This window comes from Trachypithecus francoisi, unplaced genomic scaffold (genome assembly GCF_009764315.1).
Source record: "Trachypithecus francoisi isolate TF-2019V2 unplaced genomic scaffold, Tfra_2.0 Lachesis_group4, whole genome shotgun sequence".
In the NCBI taxonomy this organism is placed as follows: domain Eukaryota; kingdom Metazoa; phylum Chordata; class Mammalia; order Primates; family Cercopithecidae; genus Trachypithecus; species Trachypithecus francoisi.
Genome location: NW_022681469.1, coordinates 18480057 through 18502511, shown reverse-complemented (window position 1 = coordinate 18502511; position 22455 = coordinate 18480057). Strand labels below are relative to the sequence as shown.

Here is a 22455-nt window from a genome sequence, read left to right as displayed (position 1 = left end):
TTGGCCAGGCAAGATGGCTCACGCCTGTAATCCCAGCCTTTGGGAGGCCTGAGGTGGGCAGGTCACTTGAGGTCAGGAGTTTGAGACTAGCCTGACCAACAAGGTGAAACCCCATCTCTATTAAAAACACAAAAATTAGCTGTGCATGGTGGCTGCACACCTATAATCCCAGCTCCTTGGGAGGCAGAGGCAAGAGAATCACTTGAAACCAGGAGGCAGAGGTTGCAGTGAGCCGAGATAACACCACTGTACTCCAGCCTGGGTGACAGGGCGAGACCCTGTTTCAAAAACAAAACAAAGCAAAAATATTTTTAAATAGATGCTCAAGTCATTAGACATGAGAAAAATGCAAATTAAAGTCACAATGAGATATCATTACACACCTATTAGAATGGCTAAAATCAAAAAACACCAAGCATGCCAAGTGCTGGGAAGGGCACAGAGTAATAAGAACCCTTATGCTGTGCTGATGGGAATGTAAAATGGTACAACTACTTTGGAAGAGACTGCCAGTGTCTTAAAATGGTAAACGCACCCTGGCGCAGTGGCTCACGCCTGTAATCCCGGCGCTTTGGGAGGCCGAGGCGGGTGAATCACCTGAGGTCAGGAGTTCGAGACCAGTCTAACCAACATGGAGAAACCCCGTCTCTACTAAAAATATAAAAAATTAGCTGGACGTGGCGGCAGGCCCCTGTAATCCCAGCTACTCCGGAGGCTGAGGCAGGAGACTCACTTGAACCCACGAGGCGGAGGCTGCAGTGAGCAAAGATCACACCACTGCACTCCAGCCTGGGCAGTAAGAGCAAAACTCCATCTCGGGAAAAAAAACAAAAAAAAAAAAGGGAAATACACACCTAACATATGATCCAGCCATTCTCCTCCTAGGTATTTACCCAAGAGAAATGAAAGCATATGTCCACACAAGGATTTGTACACAAATGTTCCCAGGAGCTTTATTTGTAATAGCCCAAAACTGAAAACAACCCAAATGTTCATCCACAGGTGAATGAATAAACATGAATAAATTTCTAATTATGCTGAATAAAAGAAGACACAAAGGCTGGGCGTGGTGGCTCATGCCTGTATCCCCAGCACTTTGAGAGGCAAGGCAGAATAGCTGAGGCCAGGAGCTTGAGACCAGCCTGGGCAACACAGACCCTTTCTTTACAGGAAAAAAAAAAGAGTACATACTGTATGATTCCATTGATATATAAAATTATAGCTGGGCGTAGTGGCTCACACCTGTAATCCCAGCACTTTGGGAGGCTGAGGAGGGCGAAATCACCTGAGATCAGGAGTTTGAGACCAGCCTGACCAACATGGAGAAACCCTGTCTCTACTAAAAATGTAAAACTAGCCAGGCGTGGGGGTGCATGCCTGTAATCCCAGCTACTCAGGAGGCTACGGCCGGAGAATTGCTTGAACCTGGGAGGTGGAGGTTGTGGTGAGCTGAGATCGCACCACTGCACTGGGCAACAAGAGCAAGACTCCATCTCAAAAAAAAAAAAAAAAAATTAGCTGAACGTGGTGTTACACGCCTGTAATCCCAGCTACTCAGGAGACTGAGGCAGGAGAATCACTTGAACCCGGGAGGCGGAGGTTGCAGTGAGCGGAGATTGCCCCACTGCACTCCAGCCTAGTGACAGAACAAGATTGTCTCAAAAAAAAAAAAAAGAAAAAAAAGCTACTTGAAGGTTTAGGGGAAAAAAGTACCCCATTTGATCAAGCCCCAAAGTCTGGTGTTCTTCATCTGAATCTAATTAGAGCCCTTGTTACATGACCTTGGGCAGGTCACATGAATAATCTTCGAACTCAAATTCCTTATCTTTAATATAAAAAGGTTAAATAAGATCACTCTCAAAAACGGGCAGGGAAGGCAAAACCTAAAGGAAGATACACGACGGATAGCAAATGAGATTTTTATGTTCTCTAAAGAAACGATGAGTAAAATAAAAAATTGAGACCTCCTGACTTGGCCCACACTCAGAATCTGCCCACAGCCCAAAGAGTAGTAGGACTGTGTCTCCTGGGCCGGATCACTTCTAAGGCCCACACCATTTCCAACGCACACCGACGTGAAACTCTCTCTTCCTGAAGCCCTCTGACTTGCTAATGAAAGATGTGGGTGATATCTAAGGCATCAAAGCAACTGACTTTGACAAATCGGAAAAATTCATCATGGAAACCACTTAAACAGAGAAATCAGAGAGGAAAGAAGCGGCATACCCGGCTTTCCCAAACCAGTTGCCCATAACAGCAACCACACAGGGCCAACCGGTGGACTGCAGCAGGCCGTTCACAATCCACAGGCAGCAGTACAGCCATTTGTTGTAGAAACGCAGCCATTCTGTGAGCGTGCCAAAGACAAACACCTTGAAGAGGAGGAAACAAAAGGAATATGTAACAGCCACAATGGAACTTTCAGGGGATGCCACCCACCCACTTGCTTCAGAGTAGAGACCACATGAAGGATACACTCACACAGCCAGTGCCTGTAAGTCATGGGGCTGGCATCACAGAGGTCCTGCTCAGAGCCACAATGAGGAGGCAGCCGCCCAATCACTGCCCACCAGAGCGGAGGTGATGTCAAAGACATAAAGTCATTAAGCTATCAGCGCTCCAACTGACATCTTCCAAGACTAAAAAGTGAATTCCTCGTTTGACATCTATTTCCATCTCCTCACCCTCAGACTGTGCATGTGGAGGGTCAACAGCAACCTCCAGAGGGTTGCTGTGAGGATGGAATGAGCCCAGGGAGGCCACCTTCCCCGAACAGCGCCAGGCACCACTCTAGGCAGAGGCACGGGGTGAGTGCCAGCCACTGTTATGGCTGCAGCTCCTGAGTTAATCAACGAAAGTGAAACCTATCGAACTTGTGATCTGCTCAATCATTTAGCAGCTTTCATCAAGGGGCTGCTTTTTTCCAGGCATTTTGCTCAAGTGGACATTTTATCTACAGTCAAACTCTATTTTGAGAATACTCTGCATGATTAAAAACTAGCATGTATAATACTGTCTCGTTCTAGTTATAAGACATTCTGGAATAAGCAAAACAGTACACAGAAAAATGATCAGGGGTTGCCAGGGGCTGGAGAAAGGCGGGGCAGTCACAAAACTACTCTTTTGTTGAAAATCTGAACAATATGCTTAAAAAGGGCAAGTTTATGTACAAACTGCAGTTTTTAAAAAATATATAAAAAGCAAAAAAGTCTGTACACAGGTTTTAAAATAATATGTTTATATGTGTGGGTGAGCAACTCATAAAAAATAAAGTGCTTCCATCTCTAAAATTTCAAGGGGAAAAAAAGGTTTTACTTACATACAAATGACAAACACTGAAAAACAATAGTAGGCCAAACGCAGGGACTTGTGCCTCTAATTCCAGTGTTTGGGGAGGCAAAGGAGGGAGGATCACTTAAGGCCAGGAGTTCAAGGATCAACCTGGCAATATAGTGAGACCCCATGACTAAAAAATTTAAAAATTGCTGAGCATGACAGTACACACCTACAGTCCCAGCTACTCGGGAGGCTAAAGTGGAAGGGCTACTTGAGCTTGGGAGTTCAAGGCTCCAGGATCACACCGCTGCACTCCAGCCTGGGCAGCAAACTGAGACCTTATCTCTAAAAAAAAATAATAATCATAATAAATTAGGGTCTAACTAAACTCCATGGCTTCATTTAATCAACAAAAATTCCTGACTAGAAGCTAGCAAACAATGATGATTAGTCAGATATAGAGGCCGGGCACGGTGGCTCACGCCTGTAATCCCAGCACTTTGGGAGGCTGGGGCAGGCAGATCACCTGAGGTCAGGGGTTTGAGACCAGCCTGGCCAACATGGTGAAACCCTGACTCTACTAAAAATACAAAAATTAGCCAGGCATGTGATGCACACCTGTAGTCCCAGCTACTCAGGAGGCTGAGTCAGGAGAATGGCTTGAATCCAGGAAGTGGAGGTTGCAGTGAGCCAAGATCATGCCATTGCACTTCAGCCTGGGTGACACAGCAAGACTCCGTTTCAAAAAAAAAGAAAAAGAAAAGATTAGTCAGATATGGATCCTCCCTTACACAGCACTTGTTTCAAATGCCTCACACACAGAAACTCACAGTCCTCACTGCCAACCGGGGAGAGGTCATATGCATATCTCCCTCTGAAGCTCACAGAAATCATAAGCTAGGAAACCACAGAAGACAGACAGAAACCCAGGCTGTCCTGGTGTAGGGTATCTGTGATTTCAACCACTCCACGCCCACCCTAAGGGAAAGCAAGACTGAAACAGAAACAACCAAGCTAAGCAGCAGACTGTTTCAAGTGCCTACAAAGAAATGGGCATGGGAGCTCAGAAGAGAGACTGGCGTTCTCAAAGAGGTGTCATTTGGCCAATGCTTGAAGGAGACTGTGAGTTGGACTACGGAGAGCTGAATAGGGGACCATCCAAGGCAGGCAGAACAGCAGGAACAAAAGCACCGAGATAGAAAGGAGCAGGATGGGGCCGGGCACGGTGGCTCACACCTGTAATTCCAGCACTTTGGGAGGCCTAGGTGGGCAGATCGCCTGAGGTCGGGAGTTTGAGACCAGCCTGATCAACATGGAGAAACCCTGTCTCTACTAAAAATAAATAAATCAGTCAGGCATGGTGGCGCATGCTTTGTAATCCCAGCTACTTGGGAGGCTGACGCACGAGAATTGCTTGAACCCGGGAGGTGGAGGCTGTGGTGAGGCAAGATCGCACCATTCCATTCCAGCCTGGGCAGCAAGAACGAAACTCCATCTCAAAAATGAAAATTAAAAAAAAGAAAGGAGCAGGATGTTAGTGGCCTGGAAAGCAGTCCAGCTTGGCTGGAGCAAAGGGATGAAGCAGAGTGACAAATATGATGGGAAGGCAGGCTGGGGCCAGGGTCTAGTGAATGCCAGGCCATTTATTCAGACTAGTGATTAACTCTGCTGGTGCCTGAGGGACAACAAAGGGACCCGATTAGAATCTTACTTTAAAAAGACTCATCTGGCTAGGCACGGTGGTTCTCGCCTATAATCCCAGCACTTTGGGAGGCCGAGGCAGGAGGATCACTTGAGGTCAGAGATGAGCTTAGCCAACATAGTGAAACCCCATCTCTACTAAAAATACAAAAATCACCCGGGCATGGTGACTTGCACCTATAGTCCCAGCAACTCAGGAGAATCACTTGAACCCAGGAGGCAGCGGTTGCAGTGGGCTGAGATCGCACCACTGCACTCCAGCCTGGGGTAACAGAGCAAGACTCTGTCTCAGCAAAAGAAAAAAAAAAAGACTCATCTAAGTGAAAAGGCAAATGAGGGATTGGAACACTGAGGATTCATCTTACTATTCTATTCTACAGAGAAGTAGGGGGATTACTTGGATTCTAAAATACCTGACCAAAATAATAAGACCTTTTCAACTTACCACGAACGCAGAAGAGCACATGCCGAAAGACAGAACCCACCGCAAATTCAGCCGATCCCCAACGATGCCACTGATGAAAAGGCCCTGAAAATAAAGCATTTTCTTTTACAGCTCTCAATAATAACACGGTATGAAAAAGTAACATGCGCTGCAAAGCAAATGAGACACACGCAGACATTATTTAAAATTAACTCTTATTCACATGCCTAGGCTAGCTGTCTACAGGAGTTTCACAAACGTTTCATGAAATGGCAGTGGGCTGGAGAACAGGGTCAGTAATAAAGTGAAAACAAAAAAGTTATGAAAATAGAAGGAAAAAATATTAAAAAAAAAAAGGAAATGGCAGTGGGCTTCTGCATACTCTACCACAAACACACCAAAATTCAGGGCAAACTTTGGTTTTACTTGATTTCCTAACTGGAAAAAAATAAATAAGAATGACTCTAATGAAACAAGCACACAAATATATTCCATTTTCTAGACTAGATGAATTCCTACCCATCAGTGATAAGCTCTCCCAAAGGGATTCCTCTTAGCCATCTGCACTCTGGGTTAACATGTGTTACCACACACCCTGCAGTTTCAGTTCCAAACTTGTAAAAAGTGGAATAGAAGGTTCCAGGGCACACTAACTGCCTGTTGAATCTGACCCTTGGGTTTCATGACATCCCAAGGCAGGGAGAGTAGGAAGGCAGAGACAATAATTAGTTGGAGACAGGTTCTGCCTTCTACTCTCCTCCCACTGAGTGGCAGGAATTAAAATGCTGAGATCATGGCAGGAAGTGAGACTGAAGACCTTAAGGGCCGCAGACTTTAGGTTTCTTCCATAAATATTTAAAATGTCTTGGCTTAAAACCTAAATTCAGTTAGGACCAGGTGTTTCTGATAAATTGAGTATCTCTACATCATTAGAAAAACTTGGCTGGGCGTGGCGTCTCACGCCTGTAATCCTAGCACTTTGGGAGAGGGGAGAATTGCTTGAGGCCAATAGTTCAAGACCAAACTGGCCAACATAGCAAGAACCCATCTCTAAAAAAAAAAACATGACCAAGTGCAGTAGCTCACACCTGTAAACCCAGCACTTTGGGAGGCCGAGGTGGGTGGATCACCTGAGGTGAAGAGTTCAAGACCAGCCTGACTGACATGGTGAAACCCTGTCTCTACTTAAAATACAAAAATTAGCCATGCACGGTGGCACGTGCCTGTAATCCCAGCTACTCGGGAGGCTGAGGCAGGAGAATTACTTGAACCCAGGAGCCGGAGCTTGCAGTGAGCCAAGATCGCGCCACTGCACTCCAGCCTGGGCGATAGAGTGAGACTCCATCTCAAAAAAAAAAGAGAAGATAAATTTAAATATGAATGTTTCTCCCTCATTATCATCAAGCTTCCTCATCCTAAGAGAACCGTGTCAGCCTTAAAGTAGATTCTATGTTGTCTAGCTGCCCCTCACATGGACTTATGCTACACAGAACAAAAGGGATGAAGAAAATCTCAATTCTGCTTCAGATGACATAACAATACATGCTCTTTTTTTTTGAGACAGAGTCTCACTCTGTCGTCTAGGCTGAAATGCAATGGTGCGATCTTGGCTCACTGTAGCCTCTGCCTCCTAGGTTCAAGCGATTCTCCTGCCTCAGCCTCCCAAGTAGCTGGGACTACAAGTGTGCACCACCATGCCTGGCTAATTTTTGTATTTTTAGTAGAGATGGGGTTTCACCATGTTGGCCAGACTGGTCTCGAACTCCTGACCTCAGGTGATCCACCCGCCTCAGCCTCCCAAAGTGCTGGGTGGCATTACAGGCGTGAGCCACCGTGCCCCGCCAGAATCAATACACTGTTTTGCTGCAGAAAGCAAAATGACCCTAAGTTACAGAAGGAAGTACAGCTCAAGATAAAAAACCATGACCATTGATTTTTCATGGCACTGATCTTTTATGTCCTAAATCTATTTATTCCTCTAGATGACTCTATAGATGAGGAAACTAAATACCAAAAAAGGTTAAGTTCTACTTTGCAGCCAAGTTTAACACAGCTAGTTAATCATGGCAGAGTTGGCCTTTCCAGTAAACTACACTGCCTCTTAAAATGGTCCCTGAAGGAAATGAGTGGCTCCAAGAGAAGCAAGCACCCTGTTTTGCCCAGTGCCCCTACCTGGGGATTTTATACAGACTAAATGAATGACCAAAGAACCATTCCAACTGTTTCTCTGTTTCCTCTTTGAAGAAAAGATACTCTTAATAATTAAACAGGCCGGGCGCGGTGGCTCAAGCCTGTAATCCCAGCACTTTGGGAGGCCGAGACGGGTGGATCACAAGGTCAGGAGATCGAGACCATCCTGGCTAACACGGTGAAACCCCGTCTCTACTAAAAAATACAAAAAACTAGCCGGGCGAGGTGGCGGGCGCCTGTAGTCCCAGCTGCTCAGGAGGCTGAGGCAGGAGAATGGCGTGAAACCGTGAGGCGGAGATTGCAGTGAGCTGAGATCCGGCCACTGCACTCCAGCCTGGGCGACAGAGCGAGACTCCGTCTCAAAAAAAAAAAAAATAATAATAATAATAATAATTAAACAAATAGGCTGGGCACAGTGGCTCATGCCTGTAATCCCACCCAGAACTTTGGGAGGTTGAGGCGGGCGGATAATTTGAGGTCAGGAGTTCGAGACCAGCCTGACCAACATGGTAAAACCCCGTCTCTACTAAAAATACAAAAAAAATTAGGAGGACATGGTGGCACATGTCTGCAGTCCCAGCTACTCGAGAGGCTGAGGCAGAAGAATTGCTTGAACCCAGGGGGCGGAAGCTGCAGTGAGCCAAGATTGTGCCACTGCACTCCAGCCTGGGCAACAGAGCGAGACTCCGTCTCAAAAAAAATAAATAAATACATATATATATACACACACACACACACACACATACACACACATATAGGCCAGGTGTGGTAGCTCACGCCTGTAATCCCAGCACTTTGGAAGGCAGAGGTGGGCAGATCAACTGAGGACAGGAGCTCGAGACCAGCCTGGCCAACATGGTGAAACTCCGTCTCTACTAAAAATACAAAAATTAGCTGGGCATGGTGGCGTGCACCTGTAATCCCAGTTACCCAGAAGGCTGAGGCAGGAGAATTGCTGGAACCCGGGAGGCAGAGGCTACAGTGAGCTGAGATCGTGCCACTGCACTCCAGCCTGGGCGACAGAGCAAGTCTGCATCTCAAAACAGAAATAATAAATAAAATAAAATAAATAAATAGAAATAATTAACTAAATAAACATTTAGAAACTACTTCAGGACTTTTACCCAGTATTTCACATTGCCTGAACATTGAGAATTAAAAGGCGTTTTTTTTTTTTTTTTGAGACGGAGTCTCGCTCTGTCGCCCAGGCTGGAGTGCAGTGGCCAGATCTCAGCTCACTGCAAGCTTCGCCTCCCGGGTTCCCGCCATTCTCCTGCCTCAGCCTCCCGAGTAGCTGGGACTACAGGCGCCAGCCACCTCGCCCGGCTAGCTTTTTGTATTTTTTAGTAGAGACGGGGTTTCACCGTGTTAGCCAGGATGGTCTCGAACTCCTGACCTCGTGATCCGCCCGTCTCGGCCTCCCAAAGTGCTGGGATTACAGGCTTGAGCCACCGCGCCCGGCCTAAAAGGTGTTTTTAATAAGGCACACTTAAAGACAGCATCTTATATGCTGGGGAAAAAAGGAAGACTACTCTCACAGTCCACGTTCCAGCTGCTGCCACCGTAGGCTCCAGAACTCTAACGTGGGAGCCACCACAGCCGTTCCTACAGCAAGCCAGAGATGTCAGCGGCCTATCCTTATACTGAATTACTCCTCACCACCGTGGAATGTCTCCCAGGATGCTACCTCTCCAGGATCCCGCCTTCCTTTTTTTTTTTTTTTGGAGTCAGAATCTAATTTTGCCATCCAGGCTGGAGTGCAGTGGCACAATCTCAGCTCACTGCAACCTCCTCCTCCTGGGTTCAAGTAATTCTCCTGCCTCAGCCTCCCAAGTAGCTGGGACTACAGGCACCCACATCTGGCTAATTTTTGTATTTTTATTGGAAACGGGGTTTCTTCATGTTGGCCAGGATGGTCTCAAACTCCTGACTCCAAGTTATCCACCCGCCTCGGCTTCCCAAAGTGCTAGGATTACAGGCGTGAGCCCACACCCAACCCCACCTTCCTTACCACTCCACCCCCGCCACCTGGCCCATTCCACACCCACCTCCGAGGACTGGAAGCCCTAGGGCTCAGGCTTCACACCTCTTCCCTGCCCTCGCCTGTTCCCTTGATCAATTCATGCAGCTTCACAGTTTTGATCTATAAATCATCTAAAAGGGAAGGCGTGGTGGCTCATGCCTGTAATCCCAGCACTTGGGAGGCCAAGGCAGGCAGATCGCCTGAGGTCAGAAGTTTGAGATCAGCCTGACCAACATCTCTACTAAAAAAATACAAAATTAGCCGGGCGTGGTGGTGCGTGCCTGTAATCCCAGCTACTCGGGAGGCTGAGGCAGGAGAATTGCTTGAACCTCTTGAGCGGAGGTTGCAGTGAGCCAAGATCGTGCCATTGCACTCCAGCCTGGGTGACAAGAGCAAAACTCTGTCTCAAAAATAAAAAAAAAATAATAAAGGCCAAGGATGTGTATCTTCAGCCTGAACCTACACCTTGAACTCTGACTCAATGACCAAGCATCTGCTCTTCATCATCTGGGCAGTAGTGGTCAAATGTAATGCATCCAAAAGTGAGTCCTCAAATCTTTCTATCTCCCCAGTTTCCCCTCCGCCATGACACTTCCACCCTGGAGGTGTTCTTCACACATTTCTCTTACATTCCACATTCAAGAGGGAAAAAATATTGGCTTTACCTCCAACACACTACTAAAATCTACTTTCCTGCAACCTCTGTTACTGCTATGCTGGACCCAAGCCACCATCATCATCCTTCACCTCCAAAGAACTCAGCTCCCAGAGCAAGTGTGCCTGTCCAAACCTAAGTCAGGTCCTGCTGCTGCTCTGCACAAAACCTTCCAGCAGCTCCCATCGCACTCAAGGTTAAAGCCAAAGCCCCCACAAAGGCACCAAAACCCTACAGATCTGAGCCCCAACACAACTCTGGCCTCACTTCTTACAGCTCTGATCCAAGCACACCGACCTCAGTCACCTGCTTGGGTCTTCACTCAAATGCCGGCTGCCTCCTGAGGTCTCCCAGCTATGCTACTTAAAATTACAACCTCACCCGGGCCCCTTTAGTCCCCCTTCTCTGCTTTATTTTCCTCCATTGTACTTATCACCTTCAAATGTACTCTACAATTTATTTATAGCATTTGGTGACTGTCTCCCCAAGCTCCCCGCCGAAGAACACAGGCTCCATACAGGCAGGGCATTTTTGTGTTGTTCAGGATAAATTCCCATTGACATGTGCTACATGAGCAATAAATACCTGTTGAATGAATTAATAAATGAATGGGAAGAATAAAAAATATAAACTTCAGAAATATTGAACTCTGCCTCGGTCAGCAAATTCAAAATCCCTTACACATTTCGTAAGGCTCAGCGTTGTTTCCTTTTACATTTTTCTTTACCTTTAAACCCCAGAGTTCTAAAACTTACCACAGCATAGGAGAAGAGGAAAATGGTATCCAGTGTTCCGAGGAAAAGAGTCGCTTTCTCTGCACTGGGGAACAAATGGTTGCTGCTCCAGATCTATAGTAAGACAGCAGGAACGGGTCAGTCCCTGTGGAATCTGCTAGGGCTTTCTGTTTCCCAAAGCCCCTTCACAAACACTTCCAAAACACCAGTAATGCTCAAGACCAACTTTTACTTCAAATGCATTTAGAAATAACTAGTATAGCCGGGCGCGGTGGCTCACACCTGTAATCCCAACACTTTGGGGAAGCCGAGGCAGGCAGATCACCTTAGGTCAGGAGTTTGAGACCAGCCTGACCAACATGGAGACAGCCCATCTCTACTAAAAATACAAAATTAGTTGGGCGTGGTGGCACATGCCTATAATCCCAGCTACTTGGGAGGCTGAGGCACAAGAATTGCTTGAACCCAGGAGGCGGAGGTTGCAGTGAGCAGAGATCGCACCATTGCACTCCAGCCTGGACAACGAGAGCAAAATTCTGTCTCAAAAAAGAAAAGAAAAGAAATAACTAGTTTTTTTTTTTTTGCTTTTATTATTTTTAAATGACACATAATAATTGTACATATTAAGGGAGTACAGTGTGATATTTCAACATATATGCAACATGCAATGATCAAATCAGGGCAATTAACCTATCACCTCAAACATGTATCATTAGAATGCCCAAACGCTAGTGACTCAGTCAATTAAGTGAGAAAGTGGGGCAGTAAGTTTAAAAGCAGACATTTATAAAAAATAAATTCTGATTATAATCTTTTTGGCAGAATTCAATATCCAATCAATTAGAAATTATGCCTACCATCTAGGGCCATACCACCCTGAAAGCACGCGATCTCATCTGATACAGCTAGTTAAGTGGGGTCAGGCCTGGTTACTACTTGGATGGGAGAAATTAAGTCTAACTCCATCTAAGGAAACATTTTACAATACTCTTCAAAAATAATTTCCTACTGATCAGTGGTTGCCTAGGGCTGAGGGAAGCAAGAAGGGCTAACTAACAAGGGGTAAAGAGAATCTAGGGGGTGATGTTCTATATCTTGGAATAGTTACAACACTGTATGTATTTATCAAAAACTGTAGAACTGTATACTAAAAAGGTAATTATAAATCACATCTTGATTTTTAAAATGAAAAAAAGTGTCCTTCATTAACCTACTTCAATCAAATCACAATGTCTTGCCAACTTTATTATCTTTCTAGTCTGGTACTCAGAAAACTTATAACCCCAACTCTATGCTTAAGAATTTGTTGCCCTACAGGAGAACGGTGTGAACCTGAGAGGCGGAGCTTGCAGTGAGCCGAGATCGTGGTGCCGCTGCACTACAGCCCGGGTGACAGAGTGATACTCCGTCTCAAAAAAAAAAAAAAAGAAGAATTTGTTGCCCTAGAGAGGCCACTTATCCCAATACTTCTCAGCTTCTTCATAGGCACACATAGAAAACGATCTTTGTACAACACACTGGGGTAAACTGAAGAAGATGTTCAAGGTCAGAGTTAATTGGACTGGGAATATCCACCAGTCTAAAATCAGGAGGAGGCTATCCCAAGCCCCACCTAGCAACCCCAGGAGCTTAGGGAAGGGAGATCGCATCCCACCTACAACCCAATCACAACAAAACAGCTGAGCAGCTCTCAGAGTACCTCAGTGGCCAGTCTGTAGAACCACAAAACGAGTTAAGTTCTATTTTTATTATTTTTTTATTTTTTTGAGATGGAGTCTCACTCCATTGCCCAGGCTGGAGGGCAGTGGCGTCCGACCTTGGCTCACTGCAACCTCCACCTCCTGGGTGCAAGGGATTCTCCTGCCTCAGCCTCCCTCAGCTAGGATTACAGGCACGTGCCACCATGCCCAGATAGTTTTTGTATTTTTAGTAGAGATGGGGTTTTGCCATGTTGGCCATGCTGGTCTTGAAATCCCGACCTCAAGTGATTTGCCAGCCTCCACCTCCCAAAGTGCTGAGATTACAGGCGTGAACCACTGCACCCAGCCGAGAGCTAGGTTCTTTCTAACTGCAAAATGCCATGTATGATTCTGCAGGATGTTTATATTCTTCAGCTGTGTTGAAATGAATCCAGTTTTTTAACTTCCTTTAGGATAAGAACCAAGTCTTACACATATTTATACAGAGTCTAACAGTGAAAATAACCCATGGTTATTTTGTCAGTATCTTTTGTAATGAATTAAATAATGTCCATTCATTTTCATTTTAAAGAAAGAGGAGCAGGATATACGAAACCAGGCCATGAGAGGAACCACTGAAGGAAATGGAAATATAAATTTATGCTGAAAAAGAGACACACAGGGGATCTGTGAAAAGTTATCCTCAACTTTATGAAGGGCCAGTGGTGGAAAAAAGATCTGAGTTAGTTTACAGAACTTTCAAAAATGTAATGGGCTGCTTCACGGTGTAGTGAATTTCCCCCACAACAGACATCCTTGAGGGAAACGGGAAGGTAATTTCTCAAAGATACAGAAGGGGTTCTTCAACAGGATGGGAGATGGACCAGATCACAGCCCTCCAACTGTGGTCCACGGAACTCGGGTAGACGGAGAGGCCTCCAGAGCCTTCCTCCAAGGGGGTCTGCAAGGTCAAAATTATTTGCACCACATTAAAATGTGATGTCCTTTCGACTTTGTTCCCTTCTGCACTGGAGAGAAACTGCCGCACCTTAGCATGAGCCAAGGCAGTAATGCCAGACAGCACTAGTAATCACCATATTGCTCACTGCAACATCCTCACAATAAAAAACCAAAACAGGATTTTAAAAAGCCAACGTCGGCTGGGCTGGGCGGCTCACACCTGTAATCCCGGCACTTTGGGAGGCCCAGGAGGGTGGATCACTTGAAGTCAAAAGTTCAAGACCAGCCTGACCAACATGGTGAAACCCCATCTCTGCTAAAATTATAAAAATTAGCCGGGTGTGGTGGCGGGTGCCTGCAATCCCAGCTACTCGGGAAGCTGAGGCAGTAGAACTCCTTGAACCTGAGAGGAGGAGGTTGCACTGAACTGAGATTGTGCCACTGTACTTCAGCCTGGGTGACAGAGTGAGACTCTATCTCAAAAAACAAACAAAAAAAAAAAAAGCCAGTGTCACATAAGACTGTCCTTCACAAAGCAGTAAAAATTTTTAATTTTATAAACTGTAGGTCCTTGAGTAAAACAATTTTTCTTTTTCTTTTCTTTTTTTTTTTTTTTTTGAGACACAGCCTCACTCTGTCGCCCGGGCTTGAGTGCAGTGGTGGGATCTCGGCTCACTGCAACCTCTGCCTCCCGGGTTCAGACGATTCTCCTGCCTCAGGCTCCTGAGTAGTTGAAATTACAGGCACGTGCCACCATGCCCAGCTAATTTTTGTAATTTTAGTAGAGACAGGGTTTCACCATGTTGGTCAGGCTGATCTCAAACTCCTGACCTCGTTATCTGCTCCCCTCAGCCTCCCAAAGTGCTGGGATTACAGGAGTGAGCCACTGCATCCAGCCAATAATTTTTCATATTCTGTGTCAGTAAGTAGAAAGTCTGCAAGAATCACTTCTGCTACCAAAGCAACTGGAACGTATTTTGACTTGAAAGACTGAGAAACTAGTTACTCAGATTTGAGTATTTGGCAGGGATTGCCTCAGACATGAATGAAATGAGCCTGTCACTTTAAAGATCCAAAGAACAACACAGACCAATGGATCTTAATGTAAGAGTATTCCAAAGTGCATTGATACAGATTCCATCACCGGAACTAATTTTTAAGAAATTATCACTTATCCAAATTTTGCTGTAGTACCAAAGACAAATGAACATCCACAACTAGCTGAAAAGGCTACAAAAACACTTCCCTCTTTTCTAACTTCAAATCTGTGAAAAGGTCAAATTTTCTTCCTATATTTCAAAGAATTTTTTTTTTTGAGATGGGGTCTCATTATGTTGCCCAGGTTGCTCTTGAAATCCTAGGCTCAAGCAATCCAGCAATAGCTTCCTGAGTATGTGGGACTACAGACACACTCCACCATGCCCAGCTAAAGATCTTTGAATAGGCCGGTCGCGGTGGCTCAAGCCTGTAATCCCAGCACTTTGGGAGGCCGAGACGGGCGGATCACGAGGTCAGGAGATCAAGACCATTCTGGCTAACACGGTGAAACCCCATCTCTACTAAAAAATACAAAAAACTAGCCGGGCGAGGTGGCGGGCGCCTGTAGTCCCAGCTACTCGGGAGGCTGAGGCAGGAGAATGGTGTAAACCCGGGAGGCGGAGCTTGCAGTGAGCTGAGATCCAGCCACTGCACTCCAGCCTGGGAGACAGAGCAAGACTCCGTATCAAATTTAAAAAAAAAAAAAAAAATCTTTGAATAAACTCTGCAACACACTGAATTCAAAGGAGACATGAAAACCCACTATCTCCTATTAACAGACATGAAATGATGTGCAAAACTGTAAAACAATGCCACTCATTATTTTGTTTTGAAAAAGTCATTTTTCAGAAGATGTTATTTATGTCAATATTTATTGACTTATTTAATTCATTAAAATGCAATCCCAAAAACTCCAATGTATTTTTTAAATTCTCAGCTTTAATTTCTAAACTAGTATCTATAGATATAAACCCATACAACCAAAAACATTTTGGGGTCCTATGACCAAAAAGCTAGAAAATGCTTGGACTAAATCATTTCTAAGGTACTTACTAATTATAATATCCTGGCATTTCTGAGATGGGTTGTTACAGAAAGAAATTTTGATTTTAGGCCGGGTACAGTGGCTCATGCCTACCATCCCAAGCACTCTGGGAGGCCGAGACAGGTCAGTCACTTGAGGTCAGGAGTTTGAGACCAGCCTGGCCAACATGGCAAAGCCTCATCTCTACGAAAAAATACAAAAACTAGCCGGGCGCGGTGGCATGTGCCTGTAGGCCCAGCTACTCGTGAGACTGAGGCGGAAGAACTGCTTGAACCCAGAGACGCAGAGGTTGCAGTGAGCTGAGATTATGCCACTGTACTCCAGCCTGGGTGACAAAGCAAGACACAATCTCAAAAAAAAAAAAAAAAAATTGATTTTAGAATATTTAAAGAGGCTGGGTGCAGTAGCTCATGCTTATAATCCAACACTCTGGGAGGCCTAGGCAGGAGGATCCCTTGAGACCAGGAGTTCAAGACCAGCATAGGCAACATGGTGAGAACCGCCCCCCATCTCTACAAAAATAAAAATAAATTAGCTGGGCATGGTGGTGCACACCTGTAGTGCCAGAGTACAGGAGGCTGAGATGGGGAGATCGCTTGAGCCCAGGACTTCAAGGCTGCAGTGAGCTATGATCATGCCACTACTCCAGCCTGAGCAACAGCACAAGACCCCGTCTTAAAAAACAAACAAGGCCGGCGCGGTGGCTCACGCCTGTAATCCCAGCACTTTGGGAGACCGAGATGGGGGGATCACAAGGCCAGGAGTTTGAGACCAGCTTGGCCAATATGGTGAAACCCCATCTCTATTAAAAATACAAAAATTAGCCAGGTGTGGTGGCACGCGCCTGTAGTCCCAGCTACTCAGAAGGTTGAGGCAGAAGAATCGCTTCAACCCAGGAGGCAAAAGTTACAGTGAGCCAAGATTGTGCCACTGCACTCCGGCCTGGGTGACAGATCAAGACTGCACCTCAAAAAAAGAAAAAAAGAAAAAAAAAAAACAGGCCGGGCACAGTGGCTTATGCTTGTAATCCTAGCACTTTGGAAGGCAGGGGCAGGTGGATTGCCTGAGCTCAGGAGTTCGAGTTCGAGACCAGCCTGGGCAACACGGTGAAACCTCATCTCTACTAAAATACAAAAAATCAGCTGGGCATGGTGGTGTGCACCTGTAATCCCAGCTACCCCGTAGACTTAGGAGAATCGCTTGAACCTGGGAGGCAGAAATTGCAGTGAGCTGAGAGAGCGCCATTGCACTCCAGCCTGAGATACAGGGCAAGACTCCGTCTCAAAAAAAAAAAAAAAAAAAAAAAATATTTAAATTTAAAAGAATATTGAAGAGAAAAATCGCAATCAGCAATTTTAAAAAATATCTTTTTTTTTTTTTTTGAGACGGAGTCTCGCTCTGTCGCCCAGGCTGGAGTGCAGTGGCCGGATCTCAGCTCACTGCAAGCTCCGCCCCCCGGGTTCACACCATTCTCCTGCCTCAGCCTCCCGAGTAGCTGGGACTACAGGCGCCCGCCACCTCGCCCGGCTAGTTTTTTGTATTTTTTAGTAGAGACGGGGTTTCACCACGTTAGCCAGGATGGTCTCGATCTCCTGACCTCGTGATCCGCCCGTCTCGGCCTCCCAAAGTGCTGGGATTACAGGCTTGAGCCACCGCACCCGGCCAAAAATATCTTTATTTTTAATCCATGTCAAATGAGTAATGTGCCCACGTTGTAACAAGGTCCAAGGGTGGCACATCTCACACGTGTGTGAATACTCAATAATCCAGCTTATGAACTACAAAAGAATCAAAGAAATATATCTTTAACAAAAAATAGGCCGGGCGCGGTGGCTCAAGCCTGTAATCCCAGCACTTTGGGAGGCCGAGACGGGCGGATCACGAGGTCAGGAGATCGAGACCATCCTGGCTAATACGGTGAAACCCCGTCTCTACTAAAGAATACAAAAAACTAGCCGGGCGACGAGGCGGGCGCCTGTAGTCCCAGCTACTTGGGAGGCGGAGGCAGGAGAATGACGTGAACCTGGGAGGCGGAGCTTGCAGTGAGCTGAGATCCGGCCACCGCACTCCAGCCTGGGCGACAGAGCCAGACTCCGTCTCAAAAAAAATAAATAAAATAAAATAAAATAAAATCCCCAAATCATAAACAAATAATAAAGTGTGATTCCAAAGCAGTGGAACTAATTTCTGGGTGGCTTCTGGAACCAATCTGGTTACTTTAATGCCACTTCACACATACTTTGAAGACGCGTTCTATCCAAGATGAGAAAGCAGTGCAGGCTCACACAGCTGACATCAAACGGTATTTTCAGCAATGCCAATTTGGGGTCCTAAATGTCTTCAATTAGAGTGACATTCCCACATTTTCCCTGCAACCACAGTCTTCCATGCTTGTGTGCCCACCAGACTCATCAGGACCCATGATTAAGCCCTGCTGGGTACCCGCACCAGTGTGAGCTAGAGACAAGGACCTTATTAAGCAGCTGCTCAAAGTTGTAGGTTTTCTTTACTCCTCTAAGAAGTTACCGAAAACTCCCTGCAGGTGTGGCTTTTACAAGAATTAACAGATTTTAAACAGCTTTTTTTCTGCTTCACTGCCAGAATTCAGTTGAAATATATTTTTTGACTGTTGACTTAAATGGAAAACAAAACTGAACCAAAAACTAAAAGAAGAAAGTAGGACTGGCCGGGTGCGGTGGCTCAAGCCTGTAATCCTAGCACTTTGGGAGGCCGAGACGGGCGGATCGCGAGGTCAGGAGATCGAGACCATCCTGGCTAACACGGTGAAACCCCGTCTCTACTAAAAACTACAAAAAAACTAGCCAGGCGAGGTGGCCGCGCCTGTAGTCCCAGCTACCTTGGGAGGCTGAGGCAGCAGAATGGCGTAAAATCCGGGAGGCGGAGCTTGCAGTGAGCTGCGATCCGGCCACTGCACTCCAGCCTGGGTGACAGAGCGAGACTCTGTCTCAAAAAAAAAAAAAAAAGAAAGTAGGACTAACAAACAGATGCAGGAAACAGGGTAACAGAAAAAAGCCTAGAGAAGAAAGTTAACATCAATAACATAGCTCAGATCAGGATGACTATACTACTTGGTTAGTCATGTTCCAGTTATTCATAGTGAACCATCCAATGTTTAATGAAAGTCACCAATACAACTAAGTCAACATGCTAAATGTGATTCAACCTGGTCTGAGCGTACGTTTGATGTGAACTTATCAGCCTGAATGTACTGCAGGGTTTTCTTGTATTGTGCTGGGGGGACTATATAAGCTACTACACTTGCTCGATGTGAGGTACTTCCTGTGCACACACTAAAGGTCCCTGTGCGGGTTTCCCAGGTGAGAATGTTTATAACAGAATAAGGGCTATGCAGGAGGACAGGGGAGGCTCACTAACACGGAAGGGCTTCCTCAAAGTGGTGAGCAGAGGATGGACGATAGGCCAACTTACGCATGTGGTTCTTTGCACAAGGCAGAGTGGAACATGTTTACGTGGGAATCTACCAAGTAGCTGTGCATAAGGTTGAGATGGAATCTCCAAAGACACGTTTTGGAACAGGGTCTTGCTCTGTCACCCAAGCTGGAGTGCAGTGGCACAAACATGGCTCACTGCAGCCTTGACCTCCAGAGACCAAATCATCCTCCCACCTCAGCCTCCTAAGTAGCTGGGAGTACAGATATGTGCCACCATACCCAGCTAAATTTTTTTTTTTTTTTTTTTTTTGAGACAGTCTCACTCTGTCACCCAGACTGGAGCGCAATGGCATGATCTCAGCTCACTGCAAACTCCACCTCCCGGGTTCAAGCCATTCTCCTGCCTCAGCCTCCCAAGAAGCTGGGACTACAGACATGCACCACCATACCCAGCTAATTTTTGTATTTTCAGTAGAGATGGAGTGTCGCCATGTTGGCCAGGCTGCTCTCGAACTCCTAACCTCAAGTGATCTGCCCGCCTCGGCCTCCCAAAGTGTTTGTTTGTTTGTTTGTTTGGTGTTTTTTTTCATTTTTGTAGAGACAGTGGTCTCTCTATGTTGCCCAGACTAGTCTCAAACTCCTGGGCTCAAGCAATCCTCCTGCCTAGGCCTCCCAAAGTGGTGGGATTACAGGCCTGAGCCATCGCGCCTGGCCCAAGACACTTTAAATTCTTCTTCCTTCTCCTGGGGATAATTTTAGATTCTCTAGCACCATTCTCATGTAAGAACTGTACATATTTTTATTATAGATTTTAGCTGAGTTGTTCTCAAATATAAGATCTAGTGATTATTATCTACAGACATAGATTTTATGTTTATTATGTTTACTTACCATTTCCAATGTTTGTCCATGTCAGTGGATCCATTATAAGTTCTAAAGGTAACAGAGACTGTGTCTGCTGAACTCTTTTTGTAAAACACCCAGAGCTAAGCATAAAAATGAAAGCTATAAAAGGTACTTTTTAGGATGCTATTTAGAGCACTTAAGAAATGTTTTTCTGTTTAACTTTTTAACTTTTAAAAATATATAAGCAAAATATTTATTTAGCTGGCCATGATGGCACACACCTGTAGTCCCAGCTACTCAGGAGGCTGAGACAGGAGGATCGTTTGAGTCCAGGAGTTCAAGTATGGCCTGGGCAACATAGCAAGAGCCCTATCTCTTAAAAAATAATTTAACAACTTTTTAAAATTAAAAATTAATGAAAGAGGCCTCTGGGCCTGGCCTCTTCCAGACTTCACACCACACCGGCCTCTTCCCTTTGCTGAGTTTACCTCATATCCTCTCACTGGAATAAATTACAGCCACATGTACTCTATGTTGAGTCCTCCTAGTTAATCACCAAACTGGGGGTGGTCTTGGGAACCCCCAACCCAGTTACTTAAAAATAAAGGCAGCCTTAGGCAATCCAACTGGAAATCTAGCGCCTAAATGAAATCCTGTTTTTCTCTATATTGTTCAGGCTGTACCTGAAATCCCACAATTAGTGCTCAGTGTCACTAAACTACAGCTGAAGGAGCCAAGAATGTTTTGCCTAAACAGAAACTTAGAGAGACAGGGAGGAATTTTCTTCAAAAGCTGAATAAAAATGTAAGCATCCACCTCACACAACAGCAAGTTTCTTCTGCCTAGAACTACTGAAGCAGAAACTGGATGGTTATCTTCCAAGAATGACAAAGAAAGATTCCAATCTGGGAGGGTAGGGTGCATGATCTCTCTAAGACCACTTCCATCTTTAAGATTTATGATCTGGGCCAGGGGCGGTGACTCACACCTGTAATCCCAGCACTTTGGGAGGCTGAGGCAGGAGGATCACGAGGTCAAGAGATCAAGACCATCCTGGCCAACATGGTGAAACCCTGTCTCTACTAAAAAATACAAAAAGTAGCCGGGCATGGTGGCGGGCGCCTGTAGTCCCCAGCTACTCGGGAGGCTGATGCAGGAGAATCGCTTGAACCTGGGAGGTAGATGTTGCAGTGAGCCGAGATCACACCACTGCACTCCAGCCTGGCAAAAGGGTAAGACTCCATCTCAAAAAAAAAAAAAAAAAAGATTTATGACTCTAGCCAGGGGCAGAGGCTCAGGCCTGTAATACCAACACCATGGGAGGCCGAGGCAGGCAGATCACTTGAGGTCAGGAATTAGACTAGCCTGGCCAACATGGCGAAACCCCTTCTCTACGAAAAATACAAAAATTAGCTGGGTGTCGTGGTGCATGCCTGTAATCCCAGCTACTTGGGAGGCTTGAACCCCAGAGGTGGAGGTTGCAGTGAGCCAAGATTGCACCTGACTTCAAGGCACATAAGCAAGATACAAACAAATGAAACACGCTGGGCACAATGGCTCATACCTGTAACCCTAAAACTTTGGGAAGCCAAGGACGGAAGATGGCTTGAGTCCAGGAGTTCAAGACCAGCCTGGGCAACAGGGCAAGAGGCTGTCTCTACAAAAAAATTTAAAGTAAAAAAACAAACAGGCTGGGTGTGGTGGCTCACACCTATAATCCCAGACTTTGGGAGGCCGAGGAGGGCAGATCATGAGATCAGGAGATAGCGACCATCCTGACTAACAGGGTGAAACCCCATCTCTACTAAAAATACAAAAAAAAATTAGCCGGGCGAGATGGCGGGCGCCTGCAGTCCCAACTACACAGGAAGCTGAGGCAGGAGAATGGCGTGAACCCGGGAGGCGGAGCTTGCAGTGAGCCGAGATGGCGCCGCGCCACAGCACTCCAGCCAGGGCGACAGAGCGAGACTCTGTCTCCAAAAAAAGAGAAAGAAACAATTAGAAAATATTGAAATACCAAGACATTACAATATGCAATACAGTGTACAAGAGTTTAGTGAAGGGAAACATTAGAAGTTGGGGAAAAACTTGATTGAAAACATGGCATTTTCCCCAGGTGTGATGGCTCACATTATAATCCCAGCATTTTGGGAGGCCAAGGCAGGTGGATCACTTGAGCTCAGGAGTTCAAGACCAGCCTGGGGAAATGGTGAAACCCCATCTCAAAAACAAAAAAAAAAGATTAGCCAGGCATGGTGGTGAGTGCCTGTAGTCCCAGCTACTCAGGGGGCTGAGGTGGGAGGATTGCTTGAGCCCAGAAGGTGGAGATTGCAGAGATGTTTCCTGAGAGATCGTGCCACTGAACTCCAGCCTGGGCAACAGAAAGATACCCTGTTTCAAAAAAAAAAGTGGCATTTTATCTTGACACAAAGAGAAAGGCAAACTTCAGACAGGTGGAAAAGGGCAAAAGA

The 22455-nt window shown here is 45.8% G+C and overlaps 1 protein-coding gene and 1 non-coding gene across 10 annotated transcripts in view; both read right to left on the bottom strand.

The window, feature by feature from the left end:
- SLC37A3 (solute carrier family 37 member 3) overlaps positions 1-22455 on the bottom strand; it is a 65941-nt gene that overhangs the window by 23741 nt on the left and 19745 nt on the right. For 7 of the 9 annotated variants that reach the window (XR_004432771.1, XM_033192466.1, XM_033192459.1 and 4 more), the window contains 3 exons: positions 11025-11117; positions 5423-5506; positions 2227-2372 (listed from right to left, as the gene is read on the bottom strand). Coding sequence is in view for 8 of the 9 variants with exons in the window: in XM_033192466.1 (XP_033048357.1) it covers positions 2227-2372; positions 5423-5506; positions 11025-11117 (323 nt within the window). In the remaining variant the exon portion in view is untranslated. Of the gene's footprint in view, positions 1-2226; positions 2373-5422; positions 5507-11024; positions 11118-20029; positions 20141-22455 lie in introns of those variants that run through there. The other 2 variants (XM_033192464.1, XM_033192465.1) reach the window with 2 other exon arrangements.
- LOC117073898 lies at positions 17414-17515 on the bottom strand. The gene has a single exon (XR_004433445.1). It is a non-coding gene; the product is annotated as a small nucleolar RNA U13 (small nucleolar RNA).